The following is a 22,595-nucleotide window of genomic DNA, read 5'->3' as shown; positions in this document are numbered from 1 at the left end:
TACACAGAGTGATGGAATGAACAAGAATAATCTCTAAAGAGACGTGCTATATTCTGGGTGTGTTCAGGTTGAAGTGCAAGAAGAACCATAATTAAAATACCATGAGAAAATGTTTATTCAGTAGTGTTTTGAAATACAATACTGTTTCTGTAATTCTGTGACATTATCACATTTCTCCAGTTCCAACTTTTAACTCCGTTCTGATGCACAAATGTCGTCAAATCCCTGTAGATCTGTTTCAGAACAGTAGGCACTTCAAGGGTTTCTAAAACATTTGTGAATATACATTTTCATAGATTTTAACTAACATATTACATATAATATGTAGTATATAAATAATTATATTCTATAAATTATCGTATATTAACATATACAGAGACGTCATCGACTAAATGATCTTGAAAGGAAATGCACATGATAAGGAGAGAGTAAAAATGAGCACATGTGGTCCACACTATTATTCACCATCAATGTAACCAACACTCTTTGGAAGGTCAGAGACATTCAGCAGAACATGAGAGAGTTCATTTTTAAATCCGCTTCCACACAAAGGTTAATATTGTGAAAGAAAAAGGGCCTTCATTAAGTCATTCAGTCAACAGTGAGCGTTGAAAATGTGTCGATTGGAAACCCGTGTGGGCGTTGAAATCAGTAATACTGCCATCTTTCACTTTAACTCATAAACATTCTGTGCAACCTACCAAACTTACAATACTTCATCTGAAAACACTCACGGAAAGATGCTTTTCTGTAACTATAGGGTAACTAGGTATTAAAGAGTTGTTGTGCAATTATCAATTTTCATGCTTAAACCTAATAAAGTATTCAGATTGTACTTAAGGAAGATCCTGCATAAGAGAGAGAGAGAGAGAGAGAGAGAGAGATACAAGCATATCGGAATGTGTTCTTGGCTTCAAGATAAGTAGAATTTGAGCTTTCAGGGACTTCAACACTGTACCCATTACAATAGAAAAATAAAATACATGAAATGACAAAATATGTCTAAATATAAATGCTGTGGGTTTTTTTTGTAATGCTTTGATTAATGGCCAGACAAAAGGCAAACATTCATGAAGCACACAGAAGAAAGAACATGTTTACAAAAACAGAAAGCTTTTTCATCCACACAGAGATGAAAACTAAATTATTAAAGTCAACATTGAGATCACAAGCTACTGAAATGTAATCAGTGAAAAATTAAAGGTATCAGATAGAGCAAATTTATAACCCATAATTTCCATCTCTGAATTGTCTTGTTGTTCAACATAACATTCGTCTACTGTTACAAAGTAGTCAATGACTATAACCTGCGAAGAAATGACTTTCAAACATTTGTTTTGCAACAATTCAAAAACCATAGAAAAAAATGTTTGCCATTTTTGACCCCAAAACAGAAAATAAAAGCCTTGGTTGGCTTTGTGAAGCAAAATTACTTTGTTACATTATTTAGATACAGGCTCCCTGTAAAAACATCTCTTCAAGGTGCAACCGACCCAGGTTATTCTTGGAGAGGAGATGGTTGTCATAAGGATGTTGCTGTTGGCAATGATTGGTCATTCAGGCATAGAACTCTTTACTTGGAGCCTTCTGATAGGCCGAGCTGGGCGGCTTGCGGTCTCCGAGGTCATAGCTACCCTCATCCTTCTTTCTCATACGGTACACCAGGAGGAGGATGAGGAAGATGGCAAACAGGAAGCCAATCACTCCCCCAGCTATAACCGCTGTACCAGGAATGCAAGAACGACATAAAGACGTCAGACAAATGATCTTTCGCATAACCAAAGAAATCCTTTACGGATTTACATTATGGCATTGCAGATGAAAGATGTAATTGGATTTTGAATTAGTTTGATTGGTTTCAGATTTTCAGTTTTGGACCCCACTGTGAGTATTGTGTGCGTGTAAAAGTAGAATAATGTCAATAATTTCATTAAACATGTACACATGTGTATTATATACATTTGTAGAACATTACATAATTATCTACACACTGTTATTTATTTAACACATGTGTACTTTCAACACACGTTGTATTGATTAAAAGTAACACAAACTGTGTTGTCCCAAGAAATAACACGTAGATGTGTTCCACTGTTTTTAGAGTGTATATATTTTTACAACTGCTACAAAAAATGACGCATAGCACACAAGAAATGTTTTCTGCTACATTTTCATCGTACCTGCCAGCACTTCTGTCCTCTGGAAGAGATTTTCTGTGCGAACCTCATGCAGTTGGTCAGCATCTTGTACACCACTCGGTGAGCTAGTGGCTTCAACAGTGACCTGGGGCTTTTCTGTCTGATATTCAGAAAACTAAGGAAAGAGAGAGAGAGAGAGAGAGAGAGAGAGAAAGAGAAAGAAAGGTTAACATTCAATTTGCTGACAGAGAAAAAAAACATTGCACTTGTAGATAGTGTCAGAAAAAGTTATGAGATCCGATAACAAGATGGAAATATCTAACATAACTGTGATATTCAGTAAAACTGTAAGAGACAGCATATTAGTAGATGAGTCAAACAGGTGCAATATCGGGAATATTACAAGCTGTCAACGTTTTGCAGACTGTGCAGGTTTAGGTTGCAGTGGGTGTCAGTTTAATGCTTTGATAGTGTCAGAATCAGTTGCAATCCAGCTGAAACGGTCGGGCAATCGCACCTCTGTATCCAGGTCCGTGTCAATGAACGTCTCGATGTCGATTCTCTCCACCTCTCTGGACGTTGAGGACTCCAGACTGGGGCTGCTGGTGTAAACAGGCTCCTGTGTGGAACCTGGATTGAATTCTGGATACTGCACATTTACTGTGGAAGTATCCTCATCATCATCTGTATCACTGAAACCTAAAACACCAGTGAGAAATCAAAAAGTGAGATAGGACTGCTTTATATTCATGGCAATAAAGTCCTAAATGTGCTGCATCTTTACAGTCTTATGGGACTAAAATAAGATTCTGATGGTCTGAGCTTTACTTCTGTATATTTCAGCTTCTCTCTCTCTTTCTCTCGGACTTTCAGTTCTGTATGAAGGCGATGATACAAAATGAGAAAGCTGATTCTTAATCTGCACTCTAAAAGCGTTTCCAAGAGAGACAGATGAATTACATAAAATGTATGAATATTGCAGCGGTTCTCTCCATTTTGGGCTGTAATTGTGCCAGGTACAAGACACAGAGGTAGTGCAGTAAGAGGCTGAGAAATGAGTGATTAATAATGCAAGGGCGTCTTTATGGAGCAGACATCTGCTGGGTGACCGCGGTGGTCTTGGCTGACCGCGTCCGACCGCAGGTGAAACATCTGTCCACTCACAGGATGGGTGGCATTGTGTAGCAACCACCTAGAAGCTTTTCCATTACCACCACATGGCTCAGCCTTCACATCACATCAGGCACGCACAACCTAACAAGCACTCTTTAAATACTTTATTTCAGGATTTTTCTTGCCTGTTTTGTGAATGGCATGTCAAACAGCAGATGCCAGGGTAATATACTGTAGTGTTCATGTTGTGGCTTTTGAAATTATTATTTTCACCATAAGGATAACTAGACTAGATTATGTGAAAATGTGAGTGACTGTTCTATATGGTTGCCAGGTCAATGTTATGTGGTTGCTAGGGTATTTTTAACACAGAGATATTGCTTATTGTCATTGTCGTTGTATTGGTTTAAACAATAAATGCATTAGCCAACGTGAACAATATGTATTTTTTCAGATTTTTTTATGTTTATTGATCTTTTACAGATCATGGTGTTCATGGTGCAATAACTAATGTTTACAGTTGACACAATTTCACAACAATTAAATTTGTATGATCTCATTCATACATTTTAGTACGATTTGCTTTCGCACCTGTGACGGTTTCGTTTAGGGGTGTGGCTTGGAGAGGGGCTTCAGTATGTTTTTTTCTAATAATTGTACGGTTTTGTTATTTAATGGACATTGAACAAATTTATACAAATCAGCCACCTCGTAAAATAGTTACGAATCCAAATTATATTAGGTGGAACAGTTACAGCTTTTATCTAAACATTTTTAATAAGTTTTATACAGGACTGTGGTGAGGAATGCGGGACGGGCGCCGCGAGTGCGCACACCGGTCCTGCCTCACATTTTAGTACGATTTGCTTTCGCACCTGTGATGGTTACGTTTAGGGGTGTGGCTTGGGGAGGGGCTTCCGTATGTTTTTTTTCTAATAATTGTAAGGTTTTGTTATTTAATTCACATTGTACAAATTTATACGAATCAGCCACCTCGTAAAATAGTTAAGAATCCCCGTTAGATTAGGTGGAACAGTTACAGCTTTTGATCTAAAAATGGTTTTGTAAATGCTAAAATTAACATGAACTACGATTAATTAAATGCTATAGAAGTATTGTTCATTGTTAGTTCATATTAGCTAGTGCATTAACTAATGTTAACAAATGTAACCTGATGTAAAGTGTCCCAAAAGCTTTTAGCTTTTTTCTATGTAATCTTGAACTGAACATTTGAGTCTGATTGCTATGAAAATTGGGAAGAGTTTCTGTATGTGCCGTTTAATGCTAATATTGAAATGCTGTTATGAAATCATTGACAGTGACTTGACCATCCTTACCAGATCCTGAACCAGAGGTGAAGTCATCATCATCTAAAGGGTAGTCACCAGACTGCTGCCCATACAGATACAGATCATCACCAGGGGACTGACCTGAGACCAGCACCTAGTACACACATGAATAAGAAAAAAGTTTTAATAAGTTTAATACAGGACTGTGGTGAGGAAGGCAGGACGGGAGCCGCGAGTGCGCACACCGGTCCCGCCTCACGGCTCCCCGTCCCGCCTTCCTCACCACAAGGACACCTTCACAGACAACACCAATCACACATATGTTTCCATAAAAACAAGATTTTAAGCAGCAGGGAGCTACTGATATAAAATTGTATCGATATCTGACTCAAAACATGACACATTCAAAAAAAAAATTCTTCTTGCCATGAGAATATCAATGCAATTGTTTTTCCCCCCCTCAACATCTTTCCTACTTGTATCATTTACATACCATTGAAAACCCCTTTTACCATTTCAAAACAACACAAATCCTGGATGAGACTGTTTTACGCTAAAGACCTAAAGAACAAAAACGCCTTCCCAAGGTTCCTCCAACCCCTGTTTCCCTGGAAACTACCTCAAAGAAAAGAAACGTTAGATTTTTTTCCCTCAGGAGCAAACCCTCTTAAAGCTCTCTGACCCACTAAAATGGTGCTAAAAACAATCGAAAAGTGAGCATCTGCCATTCCTCCACACGCGGCCCGGGTAACAAAAGGTTTATCGCTCCGAAGCAATGCTTCAAGGTTGACGGGGGAGCAGACACGCTTCAGCACACAAATTCGGGGGGCTATCATTGTTGTCAGGACAGAGGGGCCGATGGAGCAGTGTGTCTATTTCGAAAAACCTGTGACCCTTTCTGTTTTCGGCATGTCGATTCTTACATCCTACAATAACCTCACAGACTTCTCCATTCACGCTCGCTCAGGCTCAGCCGTCTCTGATCTTTTCGGTCCATATTAACTCTTCTGATAATCACAAAGCGCAGCAGACAACGACGGTAGCAATAACATCGGGCCATGCTTCCTGCACCACGGCGCGATTGTGTGCGTTTCTTATAATGCAGAGGCCGAACAAATCAAATATCGCATGAAAGCACCAATACACGGTGTGTGTGTGTGCATGTTAGATTAAAGTGTACAAGAACAGCGATGAGAATGGATATTGTGTGTAATCCGAATCCCTTCTGTTCACTCGGCTGATAAATAATGACACTCAGGTGATAAGGTTCATTTTATGGCGGTCAGTCACTCATGCAGGTCAAAAAGCACCCAGGAGATCAGAGACAGAGAGGTTGAGAAAAGGGTGGCTTCAAAGGCTACACAATAACAGCGGGTGCTGTTTTCAGACGCATTGAGGAGGAGAGATTTAACAGGCCTTGAAAGCCAATGGGAGACTAAATAAAGCCATAGAAATGGCAAAGCTTGTGATCAGCCATAGGTCCTGCCCGGGACACCTCAAACATACATTGACAAATGACCTTCTCACAACAGCAAATGCTTTCAAGAGCCATCTCTGATCATCGTGAGAAAATGCACAGCAAGACAGCATACAGAAACCCCTTAAAACTTACAATAACTAAACTTTAATGACATTAGGAAATAATAAAAAACATCTTTTTTTACATCCACATAAAGACTAAAGTATTATAAAACCAGAATTACTTGGGGGCTGCAATACATGTCAAAGATAGAAAAATATTGCAAATGTGCATATCGCAAGGGTTTGTAATAACTGAATGATTTTCATATTTAAAAAAGTCAAATTTTTAGGTCGATGCAAATAGAAACTGGAGATACAGCTTCCCAGAAACATGTACAGCGTTTCCCCTATGTTTACGCCTTTGGGGGGGGGGGGTTTGGGGAGCTATAATTGCCTTTGTGGCGGAGGTCCGGACAATACTTTTTCAAATAAATCATATTTAATCAATTGAGCCCAGTCGAATATGTATATAAAAAGTGAACATCTAACGTTTTATCAGGCCATTCATTTTATATTCAGATACCCACAATTTGTAGGCACTGGCGAAGTCCTAGTGGCCTATTTTAATAAAACTACTGACAACTAAATGTCACAACTGAAAATAATTTATCATGAGCAGAAGTACTTACAAAGTTACTAACAAGTAGCATTTTCATGCCAAGCATACTAAAACTGATTCTAAATAATCCCAGATTAAAACATGATTCATTATAAAATGCTCTTAACATGCTGATTATTAATGGTATTGATATTATTTATATCATTAATATCATTAATGCTTAATGTAGATACAAGACGTTATGGTTTACAATGCAACAAACCTATATAGCAAACAGTAAACTGACTGACGTCTTAAAATACTTCATTACTGCTGCATTTCGTTTACTTAAGCGTTAAAGTAAAAGTGTCCATTAATTTACCTGATCTTGGTGTCTGCAGGTCTCTATATGCGATGCGTCTTTGGTGGGAGAAGCAGCATTTTACGGAGCAGAAAGTGTTAAAATGAAATGTGTTTGACGCTATATGAAGATATTAAAGATATCGGCCAAATATAGTCAACATAAATTTCCCTGATGTGTGATGTGTACAGCTCAGTTATGTAGATGCTCGGCTCAATTTAAACTACAGAAATAGTCTGATGATGTGAATGGTTCATTCTGTCTAGCGGTGCGGATGGAACGAAGCCAAGCTGGGCGAAAACCTGTCATCCGATGGTGACTGGACTGTTGCTGCTTGTCAGGGCTGTTGCTGCTTGTCAGGGGCAGGGCGTGCGTCCTTTCTTTACTTAGCCATTTTCACCACCCTGGGAGCGTTTTAAAACGCAAATATTTGTATCTGCCTGCTTTTCCGGTGTTTGACACGAAATATTGTCGGACACGCGCTCTCTGTCCACTGGTCGGAGTGTGCTTACCCCTGCGTGAGCAGAGCGCACGTGTCAGTTTGTTTAGTAAAATAAAAAGGTATAGACATGTTCTGTATTAAATGTAACCTTAAACGCTCTTCTCTACTCCTGTGATCTGGCGCTATATATAAAATAAGATTAACTTGACCTTCAAGGGGGGGCGGGTGGTGCCGTTGGAGGGGCGGAGCACCCCCCTAAGGTAATGGTAGGGGAAACACTGATGTATGTCGGTTGCATATTTTGCTTTCTTTTAAGGACATTTTCATGTAATTTTATATATTTAATAAACTTTATCAAATATGGAATACTGATGATGTGTGCAAGCAAATCAGCATCAGCATCGTGCTACCCTAATTTTCATATTTTCTCAAATTTGCTTTATCACAAAGTGTTGTTCTGGTCATTGCTAGGTTGTTGCTAGGGTGTTGCTCTGTGATTGTATTAGTGTTCTGTGGGGTTGCTTACTGTACTTTCAGAGTTAAAAGTGTCTTTTATGCCCTTTTTGGCAAGTCCATTGGATTTTTTATTATAGTAATTGTATTGCTTGCTGTAAATTGAACTGTAGAGTGTACAAAAGCAAAATGTCAAAAGCATGTCAAGGTACATGAAGATTTCAAGAATTTGTGTCAGCATTTTGTGCGTCATTTTTATCTAATCTGTTTTTCTGTGCGAAGGATTTTGATTCCCGAGGCAATCTGAGATTTTCACACCCATGCGTTTCATGAAAATTGGCTTTAATGAATGGCTAAAATGATTTAATTGAATGGGAATGCTCAGACAAGCCTTAAGTGGATTTGAAAAAGTAAACTACAAGGAAACTACAGCAGGTGTACGAAACGCATCTCAGATTTCAAGCTGAAGTCACTTTATTTTTTACCTTGATGACAGCCATTAAAGAGAAAAGGGGGAAAGAGAGAGAGAGAGAGAGAGAGAGACAGTGAGGTAAAAGTGTGTTGGATAAAATCTCTCATTCCAAAACAAACTGTCAGCCATATGAAGGTGAGAGCCACATTCCTGAGTTCCCGAGCTGTAGCACAAGCGCTGTATTGTGTAAAGCTCTAAGTCCCTCTCTTTCAGCTTCTGCCAATGATACCGCTGGACAGGAAACTCTAAAACTCACAACCAGCTCACTCTTCTCACTCAAACAGCCTTGCCAAGCAGCCCAGCACCCCACATCTCTCCCTAATTCTCTCTCTCTCTCTCAGCACACCGTCACCAACTCATATGTTACAGACGGTGTCCAGACAGCTGCACACAGCTGCCAACTTACAAAGTTTAAAGTGGGGAGCTGAAGAACTAACACATACGCTGGATCTGGCAAGCGGATGTCTGAAGTACACAAAAGGAAAACATTTACTGCTGACCCAGACAGGAAATAACAAGGCCAAAAAATTTAAACACACCCCATGCCAGAAAACTTCTACTTATTAATATGATTTTAACTCTCCGTCATGCAGGAAAGGATAGTTATGACGTTAAATATTAGTGACATATGTCCAGGTGGCACTGTCTGTCTGTCTAAATACCATGTGAAAACCTGCTTCATTGTGACTGCTCATGCTGGTGGAACATTTTCATCAACGTCTGACTAAATGATAACTGTGGATATCTGCTATCTGGACAGAAAAGTAGTTCACCCTAGCATGGTAGTCTTTGTCTAAATTCCAGTTAAATATAGTTTCATTTTAGATTGAAATATCACATTGTTAAAGGGGTCATTTGACTCAGCTAAAACGAATATTATTGTTTGCTTTAGACGTAATACAATGTGTATACACGATTTAAGGTTACAAAACGTTGTATTTTCCACATACAGTGCATGTTTGTTTCTCCTCTTTGTTCCGCCTCTCTGAAACACGTTGATATTTTTGAAAAGCGAGGTGTTCCATGATTGGTAAGGTCACTAGTGCGTAGTGATTGGTCGAATACTGCACAGAAATGTAACGCCTCTTACCATATTCGGAACATCAGGCTGCGCCGGCGACGGTACAATGAGATTTGCAAGACCGCGCACCTTACTAATGTATACATTTGGGCGGTCTTAGTCAAATCATACCAGAAAGTAGGGGTGTGGCTACACGAGGCATTTCAGGCAGGTCTGGGTTCGCATTCGCGTTTAGATAGAATGCATCTTTTGTTTCCGACACTTAAATTTTAGCAATTTTACGCGTGTAAGGCAATGCATGGGCAACTTATAACACACCAATGACACAGAAAAACACGTATTTCCACCATATGACCCCTTTAAAGATTTTTAATACATTTGTATAATGTGGTGTTTTAAAGATGGGGTAACACACGCATTTTTTGCCAATCTCATATTCATTTTGAGTATCCACAGTAGTATTGCTGACGTCGTATCTTCGAAGAGGATTTAGTTTGATCAAATTTATAAAAGAGAGATACAGCTGTACGATAATTTCCGGAAATAGACAAGATGCTGGAGGCAGGCAGGGGTGATGGAACTACAGCACGAGCACACAACACATCATCCCAATAATCCCTTCGTGTTTTTTATCCCTTCGAGTTTGAATATTGTTTAATACATTGTAGGCTTGATTTAAAGTGAATATAAGCAGCAGTCCCTCTGCCACCCCAGCGTTAGTTCTTCCGGCAGCCCTCCTCCTCCCCATCGCCTCCTTCTTTGATCTTATCCTTCCTCTATGCAGTTCCATTACAAGGTGGGGTTAAAGTGATAGTCCGCTCAAAAATAAAATATGTCATCATACAAAACCTTTCTTTCTTCCGTACAACACAAAAGATATTTTGAAAAAAGTTGGTAACCGAACAACGCCGGCCTCCATTCACTTCTATTGTATGGACACATAACCAATGCTTTGGAATGGGTGCCCGTTAACAACATTCTTCTAAATATCTTCCATTGTGTTCGGCAGAAGACAGAAAGTCAGATAGTGTTTGAAATGACATGAGGGTAGAGAATGATGACAAAATCTCTATTTTTGGGTGAACTATCATTTTAAGTTTGGAGCTGGAGCCGAGGCTGGGGATCGAGCCCCCTTCGAGGACAGAAGACCGAAAACCGCCAGTTTAGCAACCGAATTCAAGATGCAGAATTCAGGAGACAAAGCAGGTTATTTGTAGCTGCTGAGTGAAGGCGAGGCGCACACAGGCAGGCTAATATGATTATTACACTCCGAACGGCCCCTTTACACATTCCAGACTGCTTTCGCTTCCCTTAATGTAATCTCAATATAAAGCAGACTGCTGTGTTTCCTTTGAAATTCCTTTTCATGCCCCTGAGGCCTGCCTGTGTAATTTCACATAGTCTGCCGCTCCTCTCCAGCTGCAGGAAAACACTGCGTGCGCTTTCCGAGTTCAGATTCACACCTATTACACAATGATGCCATAAAGCCACCATCTCTCCCGCTGGAAAACCCGTCTGCTCTGTTTCCCTGTGATCTTCTCTCAACAGAGTGAACTAACCATAGGTTCTGTCTGAGCATCCAGTTGAATCAAGAGTATCATTCTTCTTTACATTGTATCATTTTAACTAAAAGACATGCTTTCATAAGACATTATGACCTTGTACATATATATATATATATATGTATGTAACACATTGTAATGAGTCAGTAAAAGCCACTCCATGCTACTGTACACTAAAAGGGATAGTTCACCCTAAAATGAAATTTCTGTCGTTATTTACTAACCTTCGAGTTGTTCCAAATCTGTATACACTTCTTTGCTCTGATGAACACAGAGAAAGATATTTTGAAGCATGCTTATAACCAAACAGTTCTTGGCCATCGTTGACTACCATAGTAGGAAAATTGCTTTATAAATGTCTTTGTTTTGTTGAACACAAAAGAAGATAATTTAAAGAATGTTAGGCAGTTGTGGGGCACTTTTGACTACCACTGTGATTTCTCCCACTATGGTTGTTAATGTGGTCCAAAAACACTTTTTGTCTGGTTACAAGCATTCGTCCAAATATCTTTCTCTGTCATATTCTTGACAGGATTTTCATTTTTGGTTGAACTATTCCTTTTACACCGGGTAAATGTCTTTTTAAATCTCAGGCCACTTTTAACCTTGGGTAACCTTGGGTTCCACACTTTATTTTGCATGTAGTTTAAAAATTGGCAGCTTTAAAAATAGCACCGGCAGAGACGCTAACGTGTTACTTTCAGTATTCATGGGCCACTCAAAGTTTGCTTACTGTCCTTCTTCTGCATAATGCACACATGCCACATCAACCAATTCTCGGTCAGAGAGACACTTCTCTGACAGAATAAACTATAAAGTAAATGAGATTCTATTATGACACTTAAAAGTCTGGCTATGTGAGACTATTTAGCAACAAACAATCCATCATAAAACAAACTGTGCTTGGCACAAAAAAAATGTTCATGCATTTTGCACATTTGCAGAAATTTGCACATGCTGTGTTTAGATTCAGGGATCTTGGGGAAACATTAAAATTGTCATGCAGCGAAGGAAAATGTGTGCAGTTCCACAGAAGTAAAAGCAGTTATTTGCTTTATATCGGACAAACTACTCTATACTGAGCGCGTTTCGTTGATACATCTCCTACACCAAAGAAGCGGAAACATAATGACATCTTAGTCCTCTGTCGACCTCCGTAGGGCTTTGAAAGAAAGTGATGGAGTGAGATGTTTTTTTATTTTTATTAGCGATAGATTTCAGCATTTATTTATCCTCATAATATTCCACACATTTATGACTTTCTGTCTTCTTCAAAACACAAAAGAAAATATTTTGAAGAGTGCTGATGACCAAACACCATTGGGCCAAATTGAGTTCCACTGTATGGACACAAATCCACTGAGACATTTAACAAAATAACTTCTTTTGTGTTCCACAAGAAAAAGTCATATACGGGTTTTGAACATCATAATGTTGAATAAATGATCGCAGAATAAAAAAATTTGGGTGAACTATCCCTTGAAATACAGCATTTAGAATACACAGTAGAACTTTGAACTGTTGATAATGTCATTCATATCATCTCACGTTTTTCAGCATATTTTGTTTTTGTTTCATCCAAATGGCAAGAGGGCAAAAAAGCAAAAGAAATTCAATAGAGAAATCTGAGTCACTCGCTCATGTGTTGAGCTTTGAAACGAATAAGAAACCATTTTTACAGCGCCAAAAGAAAACAAAAAAGAGAGGCAGAATGAGAAACCCAGCAAACAGTGGGGCGGCTGTGTAATGACTACTGGCTAATGAGTTGGATGTTGAAAGCTGCAGATGTTCCTCTGTCTGCTCGTGTGTGCAAAGACACAAACTTTACAAAAGACAGCAAATGAAACAAAAAAACGCCTTGAAATGGAAGAAAGGCCTTTTTAATCATTCTCTGTTTGAGCGTAAGATAACTGGCACAGGAAAGGCTAATGCATGGCATTAAAGAAGTCATATGACACGGCTAGAACGAATATTGTCTGCAATGTGTATACACGATTTAAGGTACAAAAACGCTGTATTTTCCACATACCGTGCCTGTTTGTATCTCCTCTTTGCACTGCCTTTCTGAAAAGCGAAGATTTTTTTACAAAGCTTGTCGCTCAGAAAAGCAAGTTGTGCTATGATTGGCCAATTAACCAGTGCGTAGTGATTGGTCGAATACTACAAGCGTGTGACGGAAATGTAACGCCTAAATCAATACTGACAGGTACACCCATCTTACTAGCGTATATATTTGAGTGCTCTTAGTCAAATCACACCACGAACTGAAGTAGATTTGTGGGGGTGTGGTTACACAAGGCGTTTTAACTAGGTCTGGGTGAGCATTCGCTTATAGATAGAATGCATCTTTTGTTCCGACACTTTCATTTTTGCAATTTTACCTGTCTGATAGATGCATGGATAAATTATAGCACACCAAAGACACAGAAAAACACATATTCGCACCATATGACCCTTTTAAGACAATTTTTTCAACCGTACGGCTTCAGATCACATTTTATACAGATATTCATAACTAACAAAAGAATACAAGTTATTATAAGCAAAAAAGCACAGCATGATGCCATAATTGAATGCAACCCTACTTGGGTCTGAAGTCATTTGAACATAAACCACACACACATGCTCTGTTGTTAATCTGTGTGCGTGGCTTGTGTTACAAAAGTCTGTCTGCATTTACAAAGCAAAGCTGAGATGTTTTGCATGCTTGACTGCGCACCAAACCAAGGACGCTTTCTAACAATGCTTATGTAGGGTAGGCACTAGGTTTTACAGCAATATGGTTTTGTCCAGCTTTTGTGCTTCAGACTGTATCTGTCAACTCAGAAGTCTCACCATGTGATTTGTGACCAGCGTGTACGTCTCCGGTAATGATCAGGTCTATTGGACACTGTGAGAACACAGCTGTGGCCTGATATTAACCCCAACCGACTGAGCTCTCAACGCACATGATATAATACACGACCAGCTGCAGACACTCAAAAACACACACACACACGCTCACAACGTACGAGTGCTCACAAAGATAAAAAAACACCCACACAACACAACATCCCACAGGTTACCATAACCATCCGGAATACACTGGACGGAAAGTGGGAACCTGGATGAATATGTCCATTCAGACCACAGGCATGTCTGGTATTCCTAAAATGCCTTCTCAAATACAGGTGCCGTAGAGAGCGGACGGGGAAAGGAGAGAAGCAAATAGAAAGAGAGGGATAGAGGGATGAGAGTGAACTCGCTGGAGTGAAAGAGATGAAAAGGAGGAGATGAAAGAAACGGAGATAAAAGGAAGAGGGGGGAAATCTGTAGTCTATACAGTGCTCTTACAAATAGGTCACAGACTAGGGCCTGAGACTTTAACTGAATAAAAAAATGTAGATCTTTGATCTAAATGAAGTTTAAATCTTCAATTTGTGTCGTCATGTTTTTGTCAAAACCATACAATTAAATGTAACACATAAAAAAAAAATTCTATCAGAACGGGAATCGGAAACGGTTGCAGTTTGTCAGATTACTTATGTATCATAAAATCTGTTCACTCACTGAAAGAATCCTCAACTTGATATATTAAACACAGCCCTGTGCAGCATCTTTCCATATCTATCTGACTTAAATACACCCATCACTAAGCAACACGAAGATTCATCTTAAATGCTTTTTTTATGTGAAAAACTGTACAATTCTGTAAAATTACAGGGGGTTTTGTACGGTAATTTTTTTTTACTTTGTTAATCTGGTTAATAACTTTTTTTGGGCTAGTAAAGTTTTGAACATCCGGTAACTTAAAAATAAAGTAGCCAAGTTGAATGGTGAGTGAAAAAGTACAAGTACAAGTAATAGAAAACCAGCATTCATGGATGTGGCACAAGCTCTGTGAGTTTAAGCCTTTAAATTGCAAATACGATGAGTTATAAGGAAGCCTAATGGAAGTAATGATGATCAAATAGCATGCAGAGTCGCTTGCATCTGGAGAACAGGTGTAAACACACACCTACCTACAGGGCAGGCAGAGGGAAGCATACAGTATTTGATATAAGAAAACATTCCTGGAGGGTCTTTCTATACAGAGTTCATGACCTGGTGACATATTTTAAGATGACGTTACGGCTCAACTTTTCACGCTGCATAAACCCTACCGTATAATTTTAATGGCATTTTAAAACATTTCCCAGAGGGATCACAATTTCTTTTTTCCAGTTTTCTCTTTTAATAAAACATAAAATAAATTAATGTGATTTGTAACTGATCCACCTAAACCGAGCTACCACTTGAGCTGAAAACACAACATACACCCTATTAAGTATCATAAAGTCTGACAGTACGATTTAATGATCTTTGGAAACCCAGGAGCACCTGACAAAGTGTCTTTCTGTAACCTAAACCCTAATTGCATTTTCTCATTTCTTTGCACAGTATGTACCATTGTGCCGGTGCACACCTGGGGCTCATGTGGCCTCTGCTCTGAAAGGTCCTTAGGGGGAGCTCAAGTAACCCAGTGGGTTATGAAGTGCACACCTGGTTATTCAGACCACTGATCTACTGCAAGTAACACACCTGAGCTCTCGCATAAAGTAAATCTGTACACGCGAATGGACAGTGAAACCTGAGTGCTCGTCCGATTTGAACAGACAGATGTGTAAATCTGTGAAATTTCCAAAGATGTAATGCACTTAAATCACATTTATTACGAGATCTGTTGTAACGTGAGAGGAAGACAGTCATGAAGAAAAAAGAAAAGGCATGACTCTTAAAAGAACAGTTTTCCCCAAATTAAAAAATGGTGCTGTTAGTTTCTTGCTGTGCTTGTGCTCATTCACACACGTCTACAGATGACTTGATACATCTTGAGGTGACAAGTTGGATATGGACACTAGATAAAAGGATAAAACGGTAGAGATACGGTATTTACTTTTTTTAAAGCTAGACACTCGGCTACACTCCTCCGTTTGTCTTCAACAGAAGAACGAAAATCATGCAGGTTTGATGACAAAGTAAGTGAATGAAGATATGCTTTTTGCGTGATGTCATTCTTTAACTGATACAAGGTGTAACTTTTTAATTGAGATATGCAGTCGCTCCAGCAACACAGCTTGACATTATGCAGTTAATCAGCACCTTGAAAAAGAGACTAATCTGAGCGCCGAGCCTCTAATTCTGAGCCGTGTTTCACTGTCTGATTTTCTCTCCGTCTGGGCTGCTGGACGATGGCCAAACCGGCTCCCTGTAGATGGATAACTAGGCTCAAATTCAACCAGGACTTATTTTCATGGCGTCTTTCTTTCATAGAGTTAACTCTGTGTGTTTTAAAAAACTAAAGTCATACCGTCAGTGTCAAACCAACTTTGGGGAAAAGAACAGTTTGGACCGCTGTTTCCTGCATTCTAGCATTTTATATGTTATTGTAGCAAAAACAACAACTTCAGATTCGGAAACACAGGAAATTAAAAAAAGAAGTTGTCTGTAGAACGTAAACAAACTGGCTAAGAGACAGATCATTAGTTTTACTTCCGTCCCGAGCGTACCCTCCATCGCCTGCAGGTATTTATGTTTCAAGGTTTTTATTAAACAATTAATGCGGTTTGTAAGTCAGTCTGTTGGTTATTTAGGTAAAAGGAGGTGAAGTATTTTCTTCTGATTTCAGGTGTAGCTGAACACCCTGGGATAATACATAACAGTTCTTTCAAGATGTTTTACTGAAATGTCAGAATGTTGAAACACGGGGAGCAGATCAGAGCTCTGAAACTCTACCATTTTACAGAGAAAAAATAAAACCACCAAAAACGTAAGACGTCAAACGCTTGACCCGGGTAATGAAAGCTTGCTCCTTAAAATACGCTTTGAATTCAAAACAAGATTTTTGCTAGATAAAAGTGGAGACATAGTGTAAGTGGTACATAAAAGCCTCACTATGTCACAGTATTTTTATGTTGCTGTTTTGCTTTTCTGCATGCTACTCTTTGCCTAAAAATATTAACCCATTATTAGTATTATTTATTATTTGATTTTTGGGGGAGAGGGTTTGCAGCAAAACATGACTGAATGTCACTTTCGCAAATGTTTCCTCCGTGCCTTAGTGAGGACAATGGGTTTAAGGCATTCTAATGAAACGTGAACTGTTCTATGTAGACATTTAAAATTCTGATAAATGATGAAGAACTTTTTAAACGCCCAATGAGATCAAATTAAAGTGTTTAGGCTATTGGTATGAATGTTTTAGCTTTTAAGGATAACTATACTCTAGTGTGAGCAAAAACATTGACAAAATTAGGATTTAAGAGATTTAAAAATACAAAACATATACTCTTTTCGATCAACACTGATCACTGATTTTTATGACATCATTCTGCCCTTCAGATGTTCATCAGATTCCACGCTTTGAGGTCACCTAAAGCTATTGGATATTTTAAAAGGGGGATGAGGCACTCATTATGATGTAGGCGCCCACACTAACTTCCTGTTTCAGTGAAAACTATGTCAATGCATCAAAGGTAACGCACATTTCAAGATTTACATTTGATCTTTAAGAGCAAGTCAACATGAAGTCAAAACTGCCATATTTTCATACTGTGTATCGAATACAATTCCTAAAAAGTAACAACATTCTTAAAAACGTATTTGGCTTAGTAACCATTTATTAAAATACAACAGCTATTTTTAATAAACCCTATGTGCTTATGAAAGATTTCCAAATATCTTGAAAAACATGACAACATGAGGAAAAGTTATTAACAGTTGATGCAACTTTTGCTTTGCGTTCTGTATCTGATAACAGCCACTGGACCTTCCTTTTGTATTAAACAATAAAAACTCTTGTCCATCTATTAAGATGCTTTAGGCCTTTTTGAAATCTCCATATCTTTATACGTAAATTGTGATTACATTATGAGATTAAGGCCAATAAAACAGTTGGATTCTTGAGCTAATAACTAATGAACGGTATAACCCAGCTGTTCTCACACTTCCTCTGTTTACGATCATCGCCGCTAGTATTCAGCAACAAAAGCTACTCCCACAGAGAGAGCGCAGGAACATCTGCATCTTGTACATAAAACATCTGGCATTGATGTTTCTGCATTCTGGACAAAAGCAGCACATCCATCTAAGGGCTTCACGGAGGGCCAAGGACTCTCGCGTCCGGGCATTCCTTCGGAGCGGTGCAGACGGAGGGCTAATCTGTCTGCGGTATGCAGGCTCTGTTATGTCAACACGCTGTCATGGAAAGACGCACCTATGGACTCATGAATCACTTTGGGGGATGACGGTCTCCTCCCTGTTTTAGATGAGCTGTAACAATCACAGACACAAAAAACTTCCCCCTTCATTTGGATCTATTGACGGTTTTATTGCCTCTTCGCTTCATGTAGAAAGCATTATTTTGGAGAGTGGAATCGTATGGCCCTCAGAGAATAATACAATACCTTTAATAGCTGGCAAACTGAACCCACGTACACGACACTGATTGACGACCGTCCCGATTTAGAGCTGTTTATAAAACCAACGGCGACAGACACATACAGTGAGCAAATTTGCACAGCGTTAACGCTCTGTTTTGCAAAGTCTTTGCGTGGATAGTAAATACAGATGTGTTTTCCAAAGCACACCCACAACAGATGAGAATACCACATGCCACAGGCAGACACGCTGCTCTTCTCGGATGCTAAAATTGGTCTTGGGTAAAGATAAACAGTACTCATATGGAATTGTTGGTACATTCTTGAGCTCCTCTGCCTCGTGCATTAGCATATCACAACATCGTGGGGGAATCATTTTGCAAAAAGTAATTATCAAATATCACCCTTTTTACATTTTTTCATACAGATTACATTCTCACTATAATTAAGATGTAAAGTGCAATAAAGTGACTATAATTAAAACAGGCTTTAATCTTATACTTAAGGGTGCTGGTGTAAGCTCTAAACAGATGTGTTCTTTTTAGGTTTATTAAAGGGGTCACATCGTGCGAATACGTGTTTTTCTGTGTCTTTGGTGTGTTTTAAGTTGCCCATGCATGTATTAGACATGTCAAATTGCAAAAATGAAAGAAACAAAAGATGCGTTCTATCTAAAAGCGAATGCTCACCCAGACCTGCCTGAAACACCTTGTGTAACCACAACCCAATCTAGGTCAGTTCGTGGTATGAGTTGACTAAGACCGCCAAAATGTGTACGCAAGTAAGGTGGGCGTACCTGTCAGTACAATTGCTTTAGAACCAGATGTTACATATATGGTAAGATGCATTTCATTGGCGTCACACGCTTGCAGTATTCGACCAATCACTAAGCACTGGTTAACTGGCCAATCATAGCACACCTTGCTCCTCAGACCGATGAGCTTTGTAAAAAACCTGCTTTTTCAGAGAGGCGGGGCAAAGAGGAGATACAAACATGCACGGTATGTGGAAAATACAGCACTTTTTGAACCTTTTATTGTGTATACACATTGCATTACACATAAAATTGCACATTGCATTACACTGGCAGCCACCACCAGTGTGTCCTTGAGCAAGACACTTTACTCCATGTTGCTCCAGGGGTATTGTCCCTGTAATAAGTGCACTGTAAGTCGCTTTGGATAAAAGCATCTGCCTAAATAAAAATAAAATAAATAAATAAAAAATAAAAACAAACGATAATATTCACTTTAGCTGTGTCATATCACCCCTTTCAATAGTTCTTTTGCTATGAGCTATTCACACCTTTTTTTTCCCATTTCTCTCTCTCTCTGTCTTTATCACCATCTCGCTCGCCCCTCCCTCGCCTGTGTATTCTGTTTTCTGTAATTACTGATCATTGCAGGATTCACCTCTAGGAAAGCAAAGAAAGCAGGGTGGCCACATTCAGCGAATGCAAAAAACACACAGTCTCTAGACACGCAGACAGAACAACAGGGTAGATGGACAAACAGAGAGGAAATGCAAGGTTCTCTTTGCCTTACAATCTAGCTGAAATCACACAGCTGTCTGCTTCGAGAAAAATTAAAATAATCTTTCCTTTGAAAAATTGTTCCATTTGTTGGGCCAATGAGCGAATCAGACATTGACATCAGAGCCCTATATTCCACTGTGTGCAGAAGTTTTCCACACACACACAAAACAATATGACAATATTACTATTTCATTACTTCCTCTGTCAGGGATTGTGAATGCAGTCAGCACATGAACACTGTTTAGATACACAGGTTTTCTAAGTGGGCGTGTGTTTACGTGTATGAATGAGACGACTGCACAGTCATAAATCTGTCATAACATGTTGTCTTGACAATCGCCACTGTTTACGTTGTGTTACGATGACATCATTTTAAACACTCTAGCAAACCAAGGGTCCCTATAAGTACAGTTTTACACCGGTGCCTGTCTGAAAGGAATCTGGTAATAAAAACACAACAACTGGCTCCTTTCCAAGTCAGACAAGACATTTTATGGATTTGTATCGAGCTATTCCTATATTATAGGAATATTCCCTTCAGAGGGAGCGAAATCTAAAACTGAACGAAATAAAAAGGAAATTAATTGAGGAATAAAAAGCCTGTGGGGAGGCACTTATTGCCATTTTTATATTCATTTAATTACCACTGAGAGTCATGAAATAAACTATTAACCCAGTTTTAGTAAAAAAATATAGGCGTGTTCTTAGACATACCGTCTAGAAAGAAGTTGTATTTAAAAATATATCGGTTAGAACTTAAATACTAATGGCCAGACTATTTATTAGACAGGAACCAATAGAACACAGATAAAACTGTAGATATGGTGTAACCTGTTTGTTCCTGTGGTCAAACTGAAGTATTTGTAAAACCTTTGCCAAGGTTAAAGAGTGAGAGAGAGAGAGAGAGAGAGAGAGAGAGTGAGAGAGAGAGAGAGAGAGAGAGAGAGAGAGAAAGAGAGAGAGAGAGAGAGAGAGAGAGAGAGACAGAGAGAGAAAGAGAGAGAGAGAGCATATTTCAGTTTGTCCTGAAAACTTTCGAGCAGTTGCTTCACTCACAATTAAATCAATAAACAAACAATAAGGTGGAAAAAAAAATAATAACGTCCAAACATCTTCCTGTAAAATGATACTGAGGGCCTGATGTGGGCTTCACAGCAGTTTAAAGCGGAGGTAATTAACACATTCAGATCTGTTTCCTGAAGCCACCTGTAAATAGCTTGACAGCACTTTTAAAGCAATCAAAGGGAATCAATGTGCTGCAGTCTAGTTCACACACAGAATAGAGACCGTCAGACAGAAATAATCTCTTTGATAAGGAGAATTTAGTTTATTTGTGGAAACAAAACTCCCATAGTTGTCTTTAAAAGCTCAAAGCTCTGAGACTAAATTAAGAGTTGAGTCCTGAACTGAATTTGATTTGTGATACCGCAGTGGTTTTCAATTTCAGAATGAAGTCTGATTCAACTCATCTGGATTTTCACTGTGTGGGGACGGGTTGAGAAACCATCAGGATCTCTCAGGAAATCAGGTTTCTTCAGCTGGTTGTGGAGACTGATTTGTAGTCTCAAATTGGACATGTGAATAAACACTTAACATACTTTTTGAAACCAAAAAATTACATTCTGACGTGAAACTTTTTCTTGTCATGATTTTTTTTAAAGGGAACATTCTATACAATATAATTAGTTTAGATTTGTGTCACGGCTTGGACCCAATGTCCACATGTATAACTTTAGAAATACGTAGGCTGAACGTTTTTGAGATTTTCCATATGTTTTGAGATCTATTTAAAGGATAAGCATTTTGACAAGAATCCCATACACTTTCATCTTATTTCAATGACATGATGACCCTGGATTTACTGATCTTGAAAAATTCTGTATGATTTCAGAAGTTATCTAAAAATGTGTATTATATTGTTAAGACAGCATATCGTACAGTCATACATCCTAACTATACTACACGTGATGTTTGTTTTTTTACACCATCAAGAAAAGTACATTAACGTAAAAACACACATGAACTCTGATCCAACTCACCCTTTCGCTGGAAAGGAAGAAAACTGATGCAAATGTCAGGAATATCCAAATGTTCCTCATTATTCCTCTTAAGAAGTCTTTAGCAAAGAAATCGTAGATAACACTCGTCTGTACTCGTAAAAGCCCAACTGCAATCTTCTTGAATGACTGCTTTAACTAAAACGCACGCAGGATCCCGTGAACCGCTCTGATCAAACCACTTCTTTGTGTTTCCGAACTGAACTATTTAAAGAGTCTTGATGCGACGTTAAAGTCTTGGGTCCATGTGAGGCTGTGCTGGTTTGCCTCGGATAGAGGATGAGAACGAGGGTGAGTGTGGGAGAGAGAGAGAGAGAGGGGCAAGACGGGGGAGGACTTTGCGTCACAGCTGACGAACGCTTGACTATGAGTGAAAACCTAGTTAGCTACCAACCTAAAGAATATATAAATGCCACAAACACTTTTGTTTAAAAAACAACAGGACAGGACTTCAAGCACACAAACAAAGCAAATGTTACAAATTTACATAGTTAGCCTACTTGCAAAATCACAATTGGGGCCAAGAAAGGGTTGCGCCTGTTACCTGTATACATACTGCATTGCCAGTTCGGGCGACTCGAGATCTACTTGCTTTCGCTTTTGTTCAATTTGTTGTCATCGCCTCCACGTAGGGTCACGTATAATGGTCTCAAATGTCATTTGAGCCATTCAAAGAAAAACAATTAGATGTTTTATA

The 22,595-nt window shown here is 38.9% G+C and overlaps 1 protein-coding gene across 1 annotated transcript; it reads right to left on the bottom strand.

Moving 5' to 3' along the window:
* Positions 1 to 91: 91 nt before the first annotated feature.
* Positions 92 to 22,184, bottom strand: LOC130432931 (syndecan-2-B-like). The gene is made up of 5 exons (XM_056762544.1): positions 21,881 to 22,184; positions 4,589 to 4,694; positions 2,656 to 2,837; positions 2,181 to 2,313; positions 92 to 1,721 (listed from the first exon to the last, which is right to left on the bottom strand). Exons 1-5 carry the CDS (start codon positions 21,938 to 21,940, stop codon positions 1,558 to 1,560), a joined length of 645 nt encoding a protein of 214 aa, XP_056618522.1. The 5' UTR covers positions 21,941 to 22,184; the 3' UTR covers positions 92 to 1,557.
* Between the last annotated feature and the right edge of the window lie 411 nt (positions 22,185 to 22,595).

This window comes from Triplophysa dalaica, chromosome 12 (genome assembly GCF_015846415.1).
Source record: "Triplophysa dalaica isolate WHDGS20190420 chromosome 12, ASM1584641v1, whole genome shotgun sequence".
NCBI lineage: Eukaryota > Metazoa > Chordata > Actinopteri > Cypriniformes > Nemacheilidae > Triplophysa > Triplophysa dalaica.
Note: the sequence above shows the minus strand (reverse complement) of the source record. Positions and strands in the feature narration are given on the sequence as shown.

Coding starts and splice junctions, on each gene's coding strand:
- LOC130432931 (XM_056762544.1), bottom strand. CDS start 21,940: ATGAGGAACATTTGGATATTCCTGACATTTGCATCAGTTTTCTTCCTT. Junction 2,838..4,588: donor CACCTCTGGTTCAGGATCTG/GTAAGGATGGTC, acceptor CTGGTGTTTTAG/GTTTCAGTGATACAGATGAT. Junction 1,722..2,180: donor GAGGACAGAAGTGCTGGCAG/GTACGATGAAAA, acceptor TTCCTGGTACAG/CGGTTATAGCTGGGGGAGTG.